The sequence below is a fragment of the Chionomys nivalis genome, chromosome 1 (genome assembly GCF_950005125.1).
Source record: "Chionomys nivalis chromosome 1, mChiNiv1.1, whole genome shotgun sequence".
Taxonomy (NCBI): Eukaryota; Metazoa; Chordata; class Mammalia; order Rodentia; family Cricetidae; genus Chionomys; species Chionomys nivalis.
Window position 1 is genome coordinate 122,171,197 of NC_080086.1, and position 18,093 is coordinate 122,189,289.

Consider the following 18,093-nt stretch of genomic DNA (forward strand, 5'->3'; position numbering starts at 1 on the left):
CATAATTGAGTCAACTGGGAAAATTCAAAAGCAAACATTGCTTTAGACTACAGAAAAACAGGCTGGGCCTGCCATGAGCTTTCTCCTTTCTGTACCAATTGTATTAAAAGAACAATGGCAGGCAGGCCCAGGCCTCTCTTGATGCTCTTCTTGGCTCTTTTTTGTTTTTTTGTTTTTTGGATTTTTCGAGACAGGGTTTCTCCGTAGCTTTTGGTTCCTGTCCTGGAACTAGCTCTTGTAGACCAGGCTGGCCTCGAACTCACAGAGATCCGCCTGTCTCTGCCTCCCGAGTACTGGGATTAAAGGCGTGTGCCACCACCACCCAACCTTCTTGGCTCTTAAGTGACTGGCTTTACCTCCTTCTCTTCTTCCAAATGTCTTTCCTTAGATGGAGACTTTCAGGGCCAAGATGGTGCCTCTTTCCTCTGACAGTGACTAGAAGAAGATGGTGGAACAGTTGGTAACTTTGGAAAACAAATCTCCAGAGTGTCCTTGTCTGAAACCATTTGTGGACCCAGGAAGGAGCAATAAGTTTTTGGTTGCCCTTCTCATCAAATCTGAAGGACATCAGGGCTGGTGAACCTTAACCTTTCTGCAGCCGTGCCACTGTGAGAAGTGTGCAATTCTTCCGGACACAGCGCCAAGAGTGACTTTCCCGAGACCCAGGATCTCTCCCTCCCACCTCAGGAAGGTTCACTCCCACCTCAGGGAGAATGGTTGGGATGCTGTCTTCTTTTCTGGGCTCCTCCCTCTTTTCTTCCCATAGACCTTGAGCCACCGCTTCCTTGTACCCCTCTCAGGAGGCACTAATTCCCTCATTCTCTTCTCTTCCGGGAGGAAAGGTAGAATCGTGTCAATATTCTTCTGGGCCTGCTACTCTCAGCCTGCCTCAGCTCAGCTTGTACCATTGGCACCCACTGCTTCCAGCTTTGCCCCGCCCCTCTTTTCTCTCCGCTTTTTACCAGTCTCTCAGACACACCATGCCACGCTGCTTCACTTACTGAAGACTGCAGCTCCAGCCATATCCTCCTTTTCTCTACCCTTGTGGGAGTCTTCTAGACAGAAGGAATGACCTGTGTTCATTCTCTGGCCACTGGCTCTCTTCACCTTCGTCTCTAGGCATTCTGGCCACGTGTATCACTGTAGACTTTATGGTCACTATCGCATCAAATACTTGTGAAACTAGATTTTTCCTCCCTCTGAGCACCCATCACTTCTAAGACTTTCCTCTTGGTGGCCCCAGGGCTCTTGCAACACGTATCTGGATTCATGGCACTCTCCAGCCCACATCTCTGTGGATATTCTTTTTTTTTTTTTTTTTTTTTTTTGGCCAAAGGACATACTTTATTAGCTCCTGAGTTCTAGTTCTCCTTCTCCTGTACAGTTTTGGTTCCACGTAGTCGCCCAGTCCGGCGGGCAGCAATGAGACCCACTTTGCGTCCAGCAGGGGCATCTCTTCGGATAGTGGACGGTTTGCCAATGTGCTGATGGTTACCACCTCCGAAGGGATGCTCTACAGGATTCATGGCCACACCACGTACGCGTGGCCAGCAGTTCCTCTTGGCCTTGTATTTGTGGTAGGCACGGCCAGCCTTCAAGATAGGCTTGTCAATTGTGCCCCCACCAGCCACAACACCGACGACAGCTCTGTTGGCTGAGGAAATGACCTTCTTGGACCCTAAAGGCAGCTTCACTCGCGTTTTCTTGGTCTCCGGATTGTGGGAGATGACTGTGGCATAGTTCCCAGAGGCTCGTGCCAGCTTGCCCCTGTCCCCAGGCTTCTCCTCCAGACAACATACAATAGTACCTTCAGGCATGGTGCCCACGGGCAAAACATTGCCGATATTCAGCTGGGCCTTCTTGCCGCAGTACACAAACTGCCCGGTGTGGATTCCCTCTGCAGCGATGAACAGCTCCGTCCGCTTCTTAAACCGGTAGGGATCACGAAAAACCACTTTGGCGAGGGGAGCGCCGCGACCGGGGTCATGAATGATATCCTTTACAATACCCTTAATGTAACCGTGCCGCTCGGCGAAGTCCACAGCTCGCAGGCGCGCGGCGCCCTTACGGTGTTTCACGTGCGCGCGGAACACAGAACCGGCGCCTTTCCTCTGCCCTCGGATCACACGGCCCATGGCGGCGAGTCTGCCGGCAAGCACGGCCGAAAGAGGCTGTGGATATTCTTCCTCCGGCTTTACTTCTCTTTTTGTTTCCAGCTAAGCTTGCATGGGTTATGAATGAATGCACTGTGGTATACTCACACAGTCTAATGTCATATTATAGGCTAAGCAAATGAGCTACAACAACACAAAACAATGGATAAGCCTTAACCATTTTGGTGGTTTAAATGAGAATAGCTTGCCTAGGCTCGTATGTTTGAATACTTGGCCTCCAGTTGGTAGAACTGTTTGGGGAAAGGTTAGTATGTACAGTCTTGTTGGAGGAGGTGTGTCCCTGGATTTGAGGTTTCAGAAAGCCCATGTGTTCCCAGTTAGCTCTCTCTGCTCATGCTTGTGGCTCAGGATGTCAGCTCTCAGCTGCTACTCCAGTGCCATGCTTGTCTTCTGCCGTGCTCCCAAGCCGTGACGGTGGCCAACTGTAACCCCCTGAAACTGTAAGCACCAATTAAAGTCTTCATAAGCTGCCTCGGTCATAGTGTCTTATCACAGTAATAGAAAATAACCAAGAGGGCTGGAGAGATGGCTCAGAGGTTAAGAGCATTGCCTGCTCTTCCAAAGGTCCTGAGTTCAATTCCCAGCAACCATGTGGTGGTTCACAACCATCTGTAATGAGGTCTGGTGCCCTCTTCTGGCCTTCAGGCATAACGCAGAAAGAATATTGTATACATAATAAATAAATAAATATTAAAAAAGAATATAACCAAGATAGCTATACACAGCTAAACAAACAAAAAAACTAAAATAGCTATACACACAGTTAAACAAAAAGAAAATAACTAAGATAGCTATACACAGCTAAACAAAAAGGTGAATCTTAACCGATTGCATGGAGAATGAGACCTTTTATTGAAGCTAAAGGCAGCTAACATAAAATACACAGATGTTTTCTTGTCGGACTGCAGAAAAGCAGTAAAAGCGTATGATAAAGACAGCATCACAATATTACACATGGGATTCAGGGGGCTGGCCTCCTTGACTAGAAGAAGGCAGTGGGGTGTACTCTATAGCGAGATTTGGGTCATTACTAATACTTTGGTTTGTGTGGTATATTTTAGGTGCATACTATGTTATTAAAAGCGACTAAATAAAAGTATATTGTGCACGGATTCACAAGTGTGTCCAGGAGCCAATGTTGAGCTGAAGAAATACATGTTACATTGTTCTCTTATAGAGATTCCAGGCATCCCTTATCATTCTGCCAAGGAACCCACAGTCTCCCAGGATCTTTGTTGATATCTCTCATCCTTCTTGTCTAATGGATGAAGCATCCCAGTTTCTTCAAGTGAAGAAAACTTCTATTCACTGTTCTCTGGGTCCCATCCCTCCTCATCGCCTCAAGGGCTTTGTTCATGCCCTGGTTCCCTGTTCTCATTTCCCATCAGGTTCTCTCTCCCTGCTGAGCCATGTTCACTAGATACAGTCTTTTTGCTCTCATCTTAAAGACAAAGCCCTATTAAGGAGGATCAAAGTTAGCCTGACACAACAAAAGGACCCATAAGTCAGTGTACCAGATGAGGTTGACTCTGGCAAGCATGTTATAGGCAGGCAGCACAAGGTTCCAAATGGCAGCTCCTTCTTCTGTGCTGCTTTGCCACCCTTAACTCCCAGAAGGAGTTGTTCCAGGCACTGCCAGCTCTTCAGTCGCTGGCCAGAAAGAGATGGATGTGGAGGAAGAAGTGGTGTCTATTTCTGCAGAGGCTGCCAGAAGTTGCGTATCACTATGTCCACTCCCAGTTGGCCTTAACGCATCTCTAGCCGTGAGGGAAGTCAAGACACATCATTGGACTACCAATAAGTCCAGTTAAATAGTCCGTTACTAATGAGGAAGACGAGAATGAATACTGAAGCCGGTGCTCTCCGCCCAAATGAACACACACTCTCTTCCTTCACATGAAATATGCTAATCCTTTCCCAAGTTCAAAGCCCACAGGGTTTTATCCAATAATTACTCCAACCAGCTCAAAGCTGAGGCCTTCCTGGCAGTTGTATGATCGTTACATGAACTTCAGATATTGGTCCAGTGGCATTTACTCAAAAGGCAGGTTGTCTACGTGCCTGCCTCCTCCGGTCAACCACCCGTGTGCAATATACAATAGGGTATGACACAGGATAACCACAATTAAAGGTTCTACTTGGAAAAGAAGAATGGGAAATACATAACAATTAGTGGATCCCACTGGGCAAGAATTGCAAGGGTTCCCGCCTCCTGCGGGCTACTGGGAAATCTTCCTTTATCCATTCTTCTCTCTGGACCCTGGATCTGCCTTCTGGGAGGTCTTTATTAGTCTGCTGTTCACCAGGGCCACATGGGAAAAAGCCACTGGAGAGGATGCCTTTCCCGGGGGTGAGAGTTCAGATGTCACAGTCTTTTTCCTTCTAGTGCAGGTTAACCAGCACATGGCTCGCCTCGGGAACTGGGCAATCTGAGACTTGTGTAGTTCAGGCTTGCAGACATTTTGTCAACTAATTTCCCTCAAAAAAAAAGGCCAACAATACAAAAATTAAATTTAAAAAACAAATTCTACTGAGAACCATATTGAAAATAACAAAGTTGGAATAAGCTTAACAAAAGAACTTGAAGATTTGCACACTGAATAATTATTAACCATTGTTAAAAGAGACGAAAGAAGCCTAAGCAAAAGGCTGCCCTGTGTTCATGCGCTGAAAGACTTAATGTTTGGAGATGATCTGCAGACTCCAGCACAAGCCCTCTTAAAACTCAGAAGCCTTTTCCTCTCCAAAAGTTTGAAAGCTGATCCTAACATTCATATCAAATTATGAGACCTGAATGGCAACAAGCAAACAAGACGAAACACTCTTGAGAGAGAACTAAGTAGAAAGTCTCACACTTTGCTATTTCAATTGTATTACAAAGCTGTGGTGATGTCAACGTAGTAGGGGCATCAACATGGACATGTAGAGTAATGCGCAAGCATTGAGAACCCGAAAGCATTGAGAAAAACATATGGGCAACTGATTTTCAAAACAGGAGCCAATAAAATTCAGTGTGGGAAGGAACAGTCTTCCAATAAACAGTGCTGGGACAACGGAGTAATCCTATTTAAAGAATGTGCCAGGACCTCTGTACCACATACAAAACCAACAAAGGGGCTGGAGAGATGGCTGGCAGTAAAAAGCACCCGTTGCTCTTGCAGAGGACCTGGTTTAATCTCCCAGCACCTATATGGTAACTGAGGTAAAAGTTATGAGGGGCCGATAACCTCACGACCATCCATAGCTCTGATTCAAGGGGGATCCAAGTTCCTCTTTTGACTTCCTCAGTCACCAGGAATGGATGCAGTGCTCATAATACGTGGGCACAAAACACTCATACATGTGAAAATAAAATAAACACATCTGAAAAATGGAACATATCTCTGAGTGTCAGAGATAAAACTATGGCTGAGAATCAAATATCTAACTCTAATATTTGACACCAAAGTACAATCTAAACCCAGGCAAATTGGTTTCATTAAAGTAACGCAACTTTGTACTTCAAAAATGCCACCAAAATAGTGAAAAGATGACCTACATGGTTGAAGAAAATATTTGCAGATTCCATATCTGAGAACAGTGTATATGGGTGTATAAAGAACTTATAATTCAACAATAAAGTAGCAAGACATGGTGGTGCACGCCTGTAAGCTCAGTTGAGAAATTGGGGCAGGAGAATCATTGTATGAGGCCAGACTGTACTACACACTGAGTTCCAAGTTAGCCTGGGTTAGAAAATGCAAATGAACAAACACAAAATAAAATGATAAACAAGCAAACAACAACAAGAAAGACCCTCCTCCAGAGAAGACAAATGACAAACCTGTCCCACAAGCATGTGGGAGGCTGAGGAAGGGAGATGACAAATGCAAGACTTCCTTGAGCTACTGAGTGGGCTGAAGGCCAGCCTGGGTGGCTTCATGAGACCCCCGTTTCAATATAAAAAGGGCTGGGGATATAGCTCAATAGTTAGTATTTAGCTACTACATGGCAGACCTTGGGTTCGATTCTAGGCAGAGGCAAAGGAAGAGAAGAAGAAGAAGAAGAAGAAGAAGAAGAAGAAGAAGAAGAAGAAGAAGAAGAAGAAGAAGAGGAGGAGGAGGAGGAGGAGGAGGAGGAGGAGGAGGAGGAGGAGGAGGAGGAGGAGGAGGAGGAGGAGGAGGAGGAGGAGGAGGAGGAGGAGGAGGAGGAACACTTTTTCTTTTTTAAACACGTATAGAGGATTTGAAAGGCATGAGCAATCAGCACATGGAAACATGCCCAATGTCACCACAATAACACACCACTCCACACCACTAGAATAACGTTTTTAAAGTTGGGGCCAGGAAACAGGTCATGACACGTATGGGAGAGGGTGGCAGAAATGGGAACCTTTGCTCACTGTTGGTGGTTATGGTAACATAATATGTTGTAGTCACTATGGAAGATGATTTGGCAGTTCTTGAGTAAGTTAAACATGAGATTACCTTCTAACCCTGGAATTCTACTATTAGGTGTCTGTCCAGAAGAGAGGAAAATATTCATAACAAAATTATTTATAATAGCCTGAAGTAGGAAACTTCAAACATGTATCAGCTGATAAACAGATGAAATGTTTATATATGTATACACATACGTAGTCACAGAAGATTAGTCAATAAAAAGGCATGAAATACACGCTATGACATGGATTAAACTTGAAAACATTATGGTAAGTGAAAGAATGAAAGGTCATTTGTATGATTCCGTTGACACGACATCCTCAAAAAGACAAAGCAGTAGAGATGATATTAATCCTCAAATAGCAAAGTCACCAAGGCAATGTGAAATCCCCAAACAGGCAAAGCCACAGAGACAATTAGTGGTTCCTAGGGTCTGGAGGGCAGAAGAAGGAGATGGGGAGGGCCTGTAGTGGGTATGGGGTTTCCTTCAGCAGTGGTGAAATTCTCTGCTTGACACCAGACAGAAGCGCAGCATGCACAGCTCTGTGGACATCCCACAACCACCGTGCTGTATGTCTTAAAAGGCTACGGTAAGATGAATCAACACATATGATCATAATTCAAAATTAACTTTTAAAAGCGTACACTAGTCTAGTCTGTCTGCTTCCAAACAGTCTGTTCCATGAATAAGTAGTCTGGCAGAAACAGCCAAACAAAAACAAATCTGTTCCTGACATGGTTTAGAAGTTCAAGGTCACACGTAGGAACACTATTGCTAACGTGGCCATCTCTGTACCCTATGTGCTATGTCCATCACACCGTCACTTGACTTCATGCTTCTTCTGTTAGAAGATAGCCTCCTTCCTCTGATTTAGGCTGATGAGTAGACTCCTGCTCCTGCCAGTGAGTTTAATTATCGTCATCATCGTCATCATCACCATCATCATCATCATCATCACCATCAGTATTATCCAAAGCACTGAAGATCAAACTATAAGCAAATGTTCTATTACCAAACTATAACCCTCATCCCTGCCGGGGAATTCTTCAGGGGAACTGATAAGGATACATCTTAGGGCCACAGCCTTATCTTGGGGTACAGCTGCTTCTTCAAAAACCCTTGCTATCACAGCTTCAGTTTGGAGTGCAGAAGCGGTTGGTTTTCTTAATATACTACAGCCCTACACTGTCTTAGGCTCGGGCTGTGGGCAAAGTGAGGGGTCCATCAGCAAAGCCGCCTTTCTTCTCTGCTGGCAAACTGATGCACTGTCCAGAGCTTGTTGTACTGGGCATTGCTTAGTGTGGGAGGCTGCCAGTATCCGTCCACATGTGGACTTTTTTCTGATGACCTATCCTAGTCCCCCACTAGAGCCACTAGGCATGGGATGGTCTTCTGAGGCATTACGAATCACCAAATGTTATGAAATCATGTTATTAGCTTTCCCATCTGAAAGATTTGTCCACTGCCCTATGCAGGCCTCCAAGTTGTAAAATCTTAAAATTTGCCTCTCCCCAATGCTAGACTTCTAAATACTATGTTATGTTAATGATATGTTAATGAGAATGTCATTTAGATTGCTGTTACAACTTGTCTCAAAGCTTACTGGCTTTCACAGTCTAGGAGTTGGTTTTTCTGTCATTTAAGTTGGTATCTAGGACCAGCGGTTCTGCGGTATTAAAAGACTCCAGATTTCTGTGTCTTGTTTATTATTTTTAATTCTTCTCAATTGTTATTTCCACCAAGTTTGAATGGAGAGCTTCTGTTAGAAGGGGGCTTTCGCCGGGCGGTGGTGGCGCACGCCTTTAATCCCAGCACTTGGGAGGCAGAGGCAGGCGGATCTCTGTGAGTTCGAGACCAGCCTGGTCTACAAGAGCTAGTTCCAGGACAGGCTCCAAAACCACAGAGAAACCCTGTCTCGAAAAACCAAAAAAAAAAAAACATCTAGAAGGGGGCTTTCTTAGAAGATGGACTCAGAGGTGGGGAAGGGGGACAGGGGGAGGGAAAGAGAGTTGTAGGTAGGCACTCTATTGGGGAGTGATCTCGGAATCAACATTCACAGGGCTAAAGGAGAAGCTGGGCTGTGACACAGTTGAAACGGAAGCCAGCCCCTGGAGGTGCTGAGGCGTGTGGAGCCTTCAGTGCTCTCCGGGGATGGAAAGACAGTAGGATCTTTATTCCACCAGTCGTGAGAATCGGGCCTCACTCAGCTCCTTCTTCCCCCTTCCTGGGGATGACTTTGGGTAAGGTCACTTTTGTGGAACACTTGACCTGGGAGCTGACAGTACTCCTGATAGCTGGGGGAAGAGTGCCCCTGCTGGCAGTGGGAAAGTAGGGACTGACTCGGAGGCCGGGGTAATGGGCTCGGCACAAGGAAGGAAGGGTAGGTGTGTTCGAGCTCACAGGGTGGAGGTTCAGTTCACCACTGCGGGGAAGGCACGGTGACAGGAAAGCAAGGCGGCTGGCCACATCCCATCCACAGTCCGGAAGCTGAAAGAGACAAATGCCATACTTGGCTCGGCTTCTTCTTTGTATTCCATCTGGTAACCCAACCCAGGGGATGGTGCTACTCATGTTCCAGTGGTCCTTCCCACCTTAACTAATCCCATCTAGAAATTCCTCATGCCCAGAGGTCTTGTCTTCTGGGTGATTCTAAATCTTTTGAGTTGGCAGTCAATATTACGCACCAAGGAGGCTATACCAGGAAGGATAGGGGTTGACGACTCCCAGGTTTGACTCGCAGGGATTTATCCTACAGGGGAAATGGAGGCAGCACCTACTTGAAGCTAAGAGGGAAGCCAAGCATTCAGTTGTGGACAACCTAGGTTTTTAGACCTTCAAGAGGCTATTCCAACATCGTCATCCCTTCCCTTTTACAAACAGACCCCTACTTTTCCTTCAGGGTTCTGTCCATCCCCCAGCTGCAGAACTTCATGACTGTACTGGCAAAGCAAGACAGACTCACGACAGATAAGTGAAGCCTTACTCTTGGACATGAAGATTCGTCTTCGTGATGCAAAGGACCCTCCACAAGATACTAAAGCAAAGAGTTGCATCCATCTCCCAGTGTATGAGCTATAAGGAAAGGGAAGCCTGGTGCTGTCCAAAGCATCTTTGCTTTGACACAAAATGAGGCATCCGGAGAATGAGGCCAACACAGAGGGAAGCAGCCATGGGAGATATAAGAGATCAAGTTCAGAGAGACTAAGAGAGACAATGAGAACAAACACAGATCCATCCATGTCTCAAGCTCTAAGCATGTTTTGATCCAGTGCCAAACTGAAAGCAATCATTTTTCTTCCCCACAGCTAGATCTAATACTCACACATTTGAGTAGAAGAGACAACCAACATGGCATCCAAAAGGAGATGTCAAAGGCATTGCCACTTCCTCTGAGGAGGAGGTAGACAAATGGAGCAATGGCTGGAGGGACTGTCCAGCCTCAGTCTCTTTTCTGTGATATCCCAAGGGTTTCCTGTCACCTTCCTATGCTTACTCTCTTGCAAGTCACACCTATCTTTCAGATGGCCTTTTACACACCTACTAGAGGTATAGTTGTGTCAAGTGGATCCGAGCACAAAATAAGTAAATCAACTCAGTGATTATTTTCGTCAAGTGAGACCTATAATTCACCCATCTCTTCTCGAGGCTCTCATGACAGGACGATTGCTTAAGCACCAGTTTCCTTCCCTGACCCGGGGACTCTGAGGCAGCAAGGGTTCTGTCAGGCATAGAAACCACCACATCCTGGTCGGTATTTGGAGTGCATATCCCTGAGGAAGTAAAGCCAGGGTGCTGGGCTTGGGAAAGGAGCTCTAGGGTTTGGAAGGCAATGCCCTTGGGAAGAGCAGAAGAGAGGGAAGCCATTCTCCTGAGGAAGTCCCTTCCAGATGACGTTAGAGAGATGATTGATTCTATGGTTTCCACAGTTCAAGAGTTTGGTATTGTCCCTTTTCTTATGGCACAAAGGAATGGCACCATATCAAATAACCCGAAGTTAAGATGGAGCCATGTTCCAAGTACTCTAAGACCAGGTGTGTGTGTGTGTGTGTGTGTGTGTGTGTAAGAGAGGGAGAGGCAGAGAGAGAGAGAGAGAGAGAGAGAGAGAGAGAGAGAGAGGCATGATGCCATCAAACATAATTCTACATACTTAATCTCAAATATATTTCTGGTCAGCATGCATAGGCAGAACCACCTAAGACCATCTAGGAAGGGGCCAAATTCAGGTCTATGCCCTTCTCCATACCACTGTCTAACAGCTCACTCGGGTCACCATCTCTCAGAACTGAAATTGTGTCTCTATGGTATGTATTCCTGATGTGTTAGCAGGCTCTAAGTTGAGAACACGGGAGCCAAGATGGCCCTGCCCCAGCTTCCTCATTGAGACCTTGCATGGTTCCCAGTCACCACCCAAATCTAACATTGCTGAGATTGGTGCCACAGCTCCACCTGGCAGAGAGCTTCTCCTGAGCTCCACCTCTCTATGGTACTCCCACTCTGCCTGCAAAGATCTATCATCCCTCAAAGAACAAGGAGGTGGGCTTCACACTGAACATTCACAGTGTGTCCCCGAGACACAAACCACAAAGGTCATACGTTTTGCGTTCATTTCTCGGCATGCCAGTACAATCTGGCACCCAGTAAGCACTTGACTGCTTGAAAATGACTGAATGGGTAGATGGTGGATGGGTGGATGGAACCACTGCCTTTTGGGATTCTCCATCCTTTGCCCGTTGAGGACACTCTTTTCTTTTTGAATCTAGCATGGAAGCTAGATTCCACTACCCATCAAGGTCCCCTCTATTTCCCTCTAATGGAAACCCACAATGAGAAAGCTTTCTCTACATTTTGACCCATATCCTGGCTGATAATGCTGCATTGTGTCCCCATCAAACATGAATCTATATAATTAATTGCAAATGTATTTCTGGCCAGCAGCTGGCCCAGCATGTATAGTAAGGACCACATAGGGCCACATGGGAAGCTGTCAAATCCACAACTATGCTTTTAGGGTGACTTGCCCTTCTCCATATGCCCTGTCTAGCATCTCACTCCCAGAAGTGAAACTGTGTCTCTTCAGTATCTTTTCCTGATGTGTTAGCAGGCTCTAAAATTTCCCCAATGATCCCTACCTACCAATATTCATACCCCAGTGGGATTCCCTATAACACCAAATAAATTTGCCTTGTTTACACAGCCAGATATCATGAAAATGGCCATATGTAACTAACTTCCAGGTCAAGATCATAGTAAGATACTGTGAGTCCTTCCTCAGATTGCTATTAATAACTATAGAGCAGTGGTTCTCAGCCTTCCTAATACTGTGACTCTTTAATACAGTTTCTCATGTTGTGATGATCCTAACCAGAAAATTATTTTTCATTGCTACTTCATAACTGTAAATTTGCTACTGTTGTGAATCTTAATATAAATATAAATATTCATGTTTTCTGATGGTCTTAGGCCACCCCTGAGAAAGGATTGCGTGACTTGCAGGTTGAGAACCCTATTCTGGAGGAAGCCGGCAACCATGTCTTAAGTAGACTCAAGCATTCCTCTAAAAGGTTCCATGTGCTCATATCAATGCGGCACAAATCACAAGCAAGTGCTGCGCTGTATTAGAGGCGGATCTTTTGCCACCTGCCAACCATCAGATGACCAAGCCACAGTTGAAATGCCAACTGCATGCTCATGGCAGACCCAGAGCAGCAAGCTAAGCTGCTCCCCAATTCCTGGCTCCCAGAAGTGGTGTGAGAAGCAGCGTATGTCTTACTGCTTCCAGAAGCCCTGAGGTAAGACAGAGTCATGGATACTTATTATCTGTGATACCCTCCATTGTCCATGCTGTGACTGGGGACCCCTGACCTGCACTAGAGGCTCCAAAGGGGAGCAAGCCTTCAGAGCTAAGCATGCCTTTGGGACTTTGGCACTGAACACATTTAACTTGGGTTCTAACAGGACTGATTTAAAACCGAATAAGTCACTCTGGTATAGGAAACTAGGAACACAACTCACAAAATGAGTGTTTGCCCAGGAACTGAGAGCTCCTGGGGGCTTGGAAAGACCATGATGATGGGAAAGGGAAGCATTTCCTGATGCAGGAGCAGCACACCTGTCTGTGAGCTCCCTATTGCTGTCCTGCTACGATTCTTTCGTGGATGCTGTCCTGGCAGCCAGCAGAGTGCCAGCCACCCCTGCAGTATCTTCTCCAGATCTCAGAGGCAGGGACCACTCCATTCTCTCCCACAGTCTTCTTCAAACCCCAGTGAGAGCAGCTTTCATTCTACCCATTTCACAGATGAGGAAGCTGGGGCTCTAGAGCATTAGGGGAAGGGCTTGCCAAATCACTCCAGCTGATCAGTGCAGGACCAGGGTTTGAACCCGAACAGTCTGACATCAGGAACTCCACATGAGCAGAGGCCCAGAATGTTCCATCCAGCATCCAGTGGAGTGGCCAGGCTTGGAGGCTGTGCCTTCCGGGAAGCTCCAGGTGCCTGCAGGCCTGGCTGATGCCATCTTGTGCTTCTGTACTTTACCTGGCTTAGGGCCTCTCCGTATGTACCTGGGCCTATGACGCTTTCAGCATAAAGGGCCTGAATGGGTGCTGGAATGGAATATCAGCTAAAGAATTGAATTGAGTTACTACAGTGTGGCTTCAGGGTCTCCCAATTTACCCCAGCACAACTCTGTCTGTGTCTAAGGGCTGAGGCCTGCAAGTCCCTGAGGTGGGACACTGGGTTTGGGGGACATAGACCCTGCTCTACTGTGTACTGTGGACAAGGGGTTGACCCTGGAGTGTGAGGTTCCCAAACCTTAAGCCTTTTTCCTTGGGGGCTGGTTTGCAACGGTACCAACCCCTTATTAAGGAGTCTTGGTGTCTGCATCCTGTTGAAGGTGCATCCAGCAGTGTGAGTACCATAGCCCCTGTAGCCCTCGCTACCTTGTGGTGCTCTGGGCTAGTCTCTCAGGCCTGAGTGGATTTCAGTGCTGGAAGCAAAATGACAGCTATAGGAGATGACCCATGCTTCTGCAGAACATCACAAAGTGCCAACAGGTCTAGCTGACAGTGGGCTTATAGGAGGACTGGGGACTAGCTGGGGCAGCTTTAGGGCCAGTGCATAGAGGCACCATGGGGTATGTGCACAAGGCTAGGCCTTGTGCTGCTCTTGAGGTCTTCTGTGTCCCTCCAACATCAAGGGGAGGAAAACGGGGTGGACACCCAGCTAGCACCTCCCCGGCTGGAGCACCTGCAGTTGGCGGTGAAGGCTTCAGTTCCTAAAGCCAATGTTTAATCACGGCCCAAGCCCAGGAATGCTCTGTCTGGGACATGCAATTACAGGGGGTTGAGTTACAGCCCAGTACTGGCAAAGACTGTGACAGGAGATAAGAAGGTGGAACCAGGAAGGGTTGTGTGTGTGTGCTAAATTGTGAGCTCCCAGCACACCCCTGGGCAAGCTCACAAGGCCTTCATTGTTACGTCTGGCTCGCAGCCCATCACCAGCCAGATAGGAGCTACTGTTCTGACAAGGCAAGAGAAAAACACACCCCAAGTTCATGTAGATGTTGTTATCCCATCCTTCTCATGGGAAGGAGAGATGCTGCCAGGGCTACGGTCTTCAGAGGGAAAAGGGGGGAGACGCTAGGAATCAGGGTACTCAGTGGCTCAGCTAGGATCCTCTAGAGGCAGGGTTAGGACAGCCAGCAGCATCCTATCATAGGGGGAAGAGGCCTATGGCATCCTGTATTATGTCATGATTAGGTAAGAATACAGCCATGGACATTCTTTTTGCCGGCTTAACTACAGCTTAGATTTTTTTTTTCTTTTTTTGTTTTTTTTTTTTTTTTTTTTTTTTTAAAAAAAAAGGTTCACTTCCTCATCTAGATGTTGCCATGAACCCACCATGTGCAGGCTAAAGTATGTGTGGAGGTGGGCGGAGCTCCACGTTGCTGGCCTTCTAGGGGAAAGTACGTGAGCATGGAGAGCTCTGAATCTCTGTATCTAGCAGGACCCATGGTGGGTCGGACAGGGGGAAAGAGAGCTGTAAAGTAGACAGTCAGGTAGGGCACTCAAGTCTGGCCCAGGGGTGGGGACTGATGAGGATGAGGTGATCACCAGTCCCCACTGTGACTCTCAGCTCCCTTCCCTACGTACTGAGTCTATGTGTCAAGTTTGTCTATGAGAGCCACAGTCAGTAAAAATGGGGGTTGAGACTGCTCGTGGGAAGAGTCCAGGCAGGCAGGCATTGGACACAGTGACCCCTAGCACTCCCCGAGTGAGTCACTATTGGTGATGGTGGAGCAGACACTCCTAGGCTAGTGGCCCTGAGGGGTGAGGAGAGTGGGCTGGTCCCAAGCTGCAGTGAAGGCTAGGGTGGGTTCCTGGGTGCCGAGCAAAGGGCAGTTCTAGGGAGAAGAAAGAGTATAAGGAAATGAAATTTGAGGGATACAGCCTACAACGGGAAGACGTCATTTTGACACCCATACCCTGCCATAAAGACCAAGCATGCAGAGCAAGCTAGTCACCACCCCAGACAGCAACTGCCTCTGCCATTTAGCGACACTTGTGTTCTTTACAAAAAGCTGGGAAGATCATGTTAGGGATGAGAAATTCCTCAAAAATGTCCATTGTTGACTCTGCTGCTCCCTGGTAAGGGAGTAAAGAAGTCCACTCAGCGATGAGCATATGCTCGCTAAGAGGGAAGGGACTGGTCTGGAAAGAAACACTGATTAGAAGGTAGCCAAGGAGTGAATGCAAGCCTTGCCGTGGGAGTCATGTGGGCGGGAACTGCCAAGGATGCTCTTGGCAGACAAGGGACTGGAGAAGGAGAGAGGTCTTAGTCAGCTCAGGTTCCGTCACAAAATCCCACACTTCAGGTGGCTTCAGCAGCAGACAGCTATTTCTCACAGTTCTGGAAGCTTGGGCAGCCCACGATCACGGGGCCAGCTGATTTCAGTATGTCCGACAAGGGTCCTCCTCCTGGCTTGCAGCCAGCAGCCTTCTCACTGTGTGTTCACACAGCCCTTCTCTTTCTAGGTACACCAGGCCCATCTCCACGCAGCCACTCTGGGGATTGAGACTTCGACCGACGAGTTTTGAAGGGACCAGCATTCAGTTGCCTTCCAGGTGTGCCATGCAGAGGCAGGAGGAAGTGGTGTGCAAGGACTAAAGGTCCTTCTAGAGACCAACTGAGCAGACTCCTGGGTCCAGCAAGAGCTGTGGAGGCTGGTGACTACCCAAGGCACCCCGCAAACAGTTCCTGGGAATGCTCAGTGTTGCTTCTTGTTTAGGTTGGTTTTCATTATTTTAAATCATGGGTATGTGCAGATAGCCCTGGAGGTCAGAGGCACTGGATCCTTGTGGAGCTCAGTTCTGAGCCAATGGATGTGGGTGTTGGTAACTGAATCAGAGTCCTCCGCAAGGCCCGTTCATGGGTCTAACACCTGAGCCACTTCAGGTCCCTATGGAGACCTTCTTTAGTCAGAACCAGGCGAGCCACCTTCAACTGTTACTAACATCGGTAGACACTTAATGAAGTCTATACCTGGCTATGCCCAAGAGTGTGTATTTCTTTTTGCTTTATCCAGCAGTGCAAAGCAAATCTGCATGCCTCTACGTTTAGAAGAAATAACGAGATTATGGGAAAACACGTGAGGGCAGAGAAAGGGTTCTACCTCCCTCTCTTAGTCAGGAGCAGGTTAGAAAACCTTAACTGGTCGGTTCACATCACATAAAGGCCTTGCTACTGTTATACTAAATGAATAACAGGTGTGGCATTTGGAGGAGGCCGGTACCTGTTATTTCATAGGTGCGTCGTCTCATTTTACCCTAACCAGGACTCTGCAAACGCACGAGCAGGATTGACTTACTGGCTTGTTTATTTAGGGCGAGGGTAGTGAACCGTCTTCATTTTACACAGACAAGCTGAAGCTCAGAGAGACTAAGGGACTTAGTGGAGGTTCTTCAGCTAATGAGTGATGGAGCTGGGTTTTGAACGGTGACCCCCCAAGTCTGTTGCCCTCTTTGCTGTCCTGGTATTATAAATTGAAGCCAAACGGGGCAAGAACAAAGGTGGTGCCTTCAAGCACCCAGTTGCTTCACACAGCCCCAAGGGCACACGTACGCATTCTCTCACGGGGATTCCTCACGTGTGGCACACACAGGTCTGTGTCTTTCCTCACGTTGAAGCCTCAAAGCCCCGAAGCCATAATGAGCCATGCTAGGTTCCACCTGGGGGTCATCTAATGGGAAAGGAATGCAAGGTGGTCTCAGCACAGAGGGCGACATCTGCCTCTACTGACGACTAACTGACGCGGAGGGTCCTTCTGTGTGTCAGCCTTTCATAGAGGGGCTTTGAGGCCACCCGCAGTCGCTGCCTCCTTCTTTATTTGTCTGATCTCTCCCTATGCAGCTCCTCCAAGGTCTGTGGTCCTCTACCACAGACCCCACCCTGCAGACATCTTCCTGCAGCCAGGCCCATGATAGCGTCGTATCTCCTCCATCCCAGTGCTGGGAGTGGGGTTTGTCCTGGTTATTTGTTTGAGACAAACTGTCCCCAAGTTCCTTTACATTACTTAAGTAAGTTAACTTCAGCAAGAAGCCGTTTCTGATGCCCCAAGGCCAGGTTGGTGTCCCCTTCTCTAAATGCCATGGCATCCAGAAATTCCCCTCTACGAGCCCCACCCTTCCTTGAGGTAGGGTGCTCTTTATTACTGGGAGCACCCCAAGAACAGGCCCTGTCATCCCCTGTATCTGGAGCATAGCTGAAAGCAGGTGCTAAATTAAAGTTGCCAAATTTAGCAAACAAAAATATGGGATTGTCAGTTAAATTCAGACAAAGGACTGGGAAGATGGCTGAGTGGTTGAGAGCAGGTTCAATCCCATCACTCACACGGTGGCTCACGGTGGTTTGTAACGCCAGTACCATGGGAGTCAACGCCCTCTTCTGACCTCTGCAAGCACCAGGCACATAAACGGTGCACAGACATATGTGTAGACAAAACACCCATACACATAAAACGAATTTTAAAAGTTCAGACAAACTGAGTAACAGCAATGCAACAATGATAATACATCTAAAAAAAAGCTGGCGTTATTTTTTTTTTCTGGTGCCCTTATCTCAGTAAATGCTAATGGCATTACTTTGCATGTGAATTATTAAAAAAACCACAGAAGATAGAAAAGGAGTATATATGGAAGAAGTAAGAAAAATGAGTTTGCCTGGAACATAGGGGTTGCTGTGGGTTTGTTTCCGTTTTGTTTTGAGATAGAATCTTGTGTAGCTTACGTTGATAGTCTAGGGATGGCCTTGAACTTCTGATTCTCCTACCTCCACATCCTCAGTGCTGGGATTATAGGTATGCACCATCATGACTGGTTTCATAGACTGTGGGGGACGGAACTCAGGTTTTCATGTCTGCTAGGCAATGACTCTACCACCTGAGTCAATAAATCCCAAGTCCAAGGTGGTATTGAATGGCAAAAAAAAAAAGACATCAAAGC

General features: G+C 47.2%; 1 protein-coding gene across 1 annotated transcript; it reads right to left on the reverse strand.

The window, feature by feature from the left end:
- Positions 1-1,332: 1,332 nt before the first annotated feature.
- Positions 1,333-2,162, reverse strand: LOC130880046 (60S ribosomal protein L8-like). Its single transcript, XM_057778872.1, has one exon. The coding sequence runs from the start codon at positions 2,133-2,135 to the stop codon at positions 1,362-1,364; it is 774 nt and encodes a 257-aa protein (XP_057634855.1). The 5' UTR covers positions 2,136-2,162; the 3' UTR covers positions 1,333-1,361.
- Positions 2,163-18,093: the final 15,931 nt, after the last annotated feature.

What these genes read in the sequence shown, in the direction of transcription:
- LOC130880046 (XM_057778872.1), bottom strand. Translation starts at nt 2,135, where the DNA reads ATGGGCCGTGTGATCCGAGGGCAGAGGAAAGGCGCCGGTTCTGTGTTC.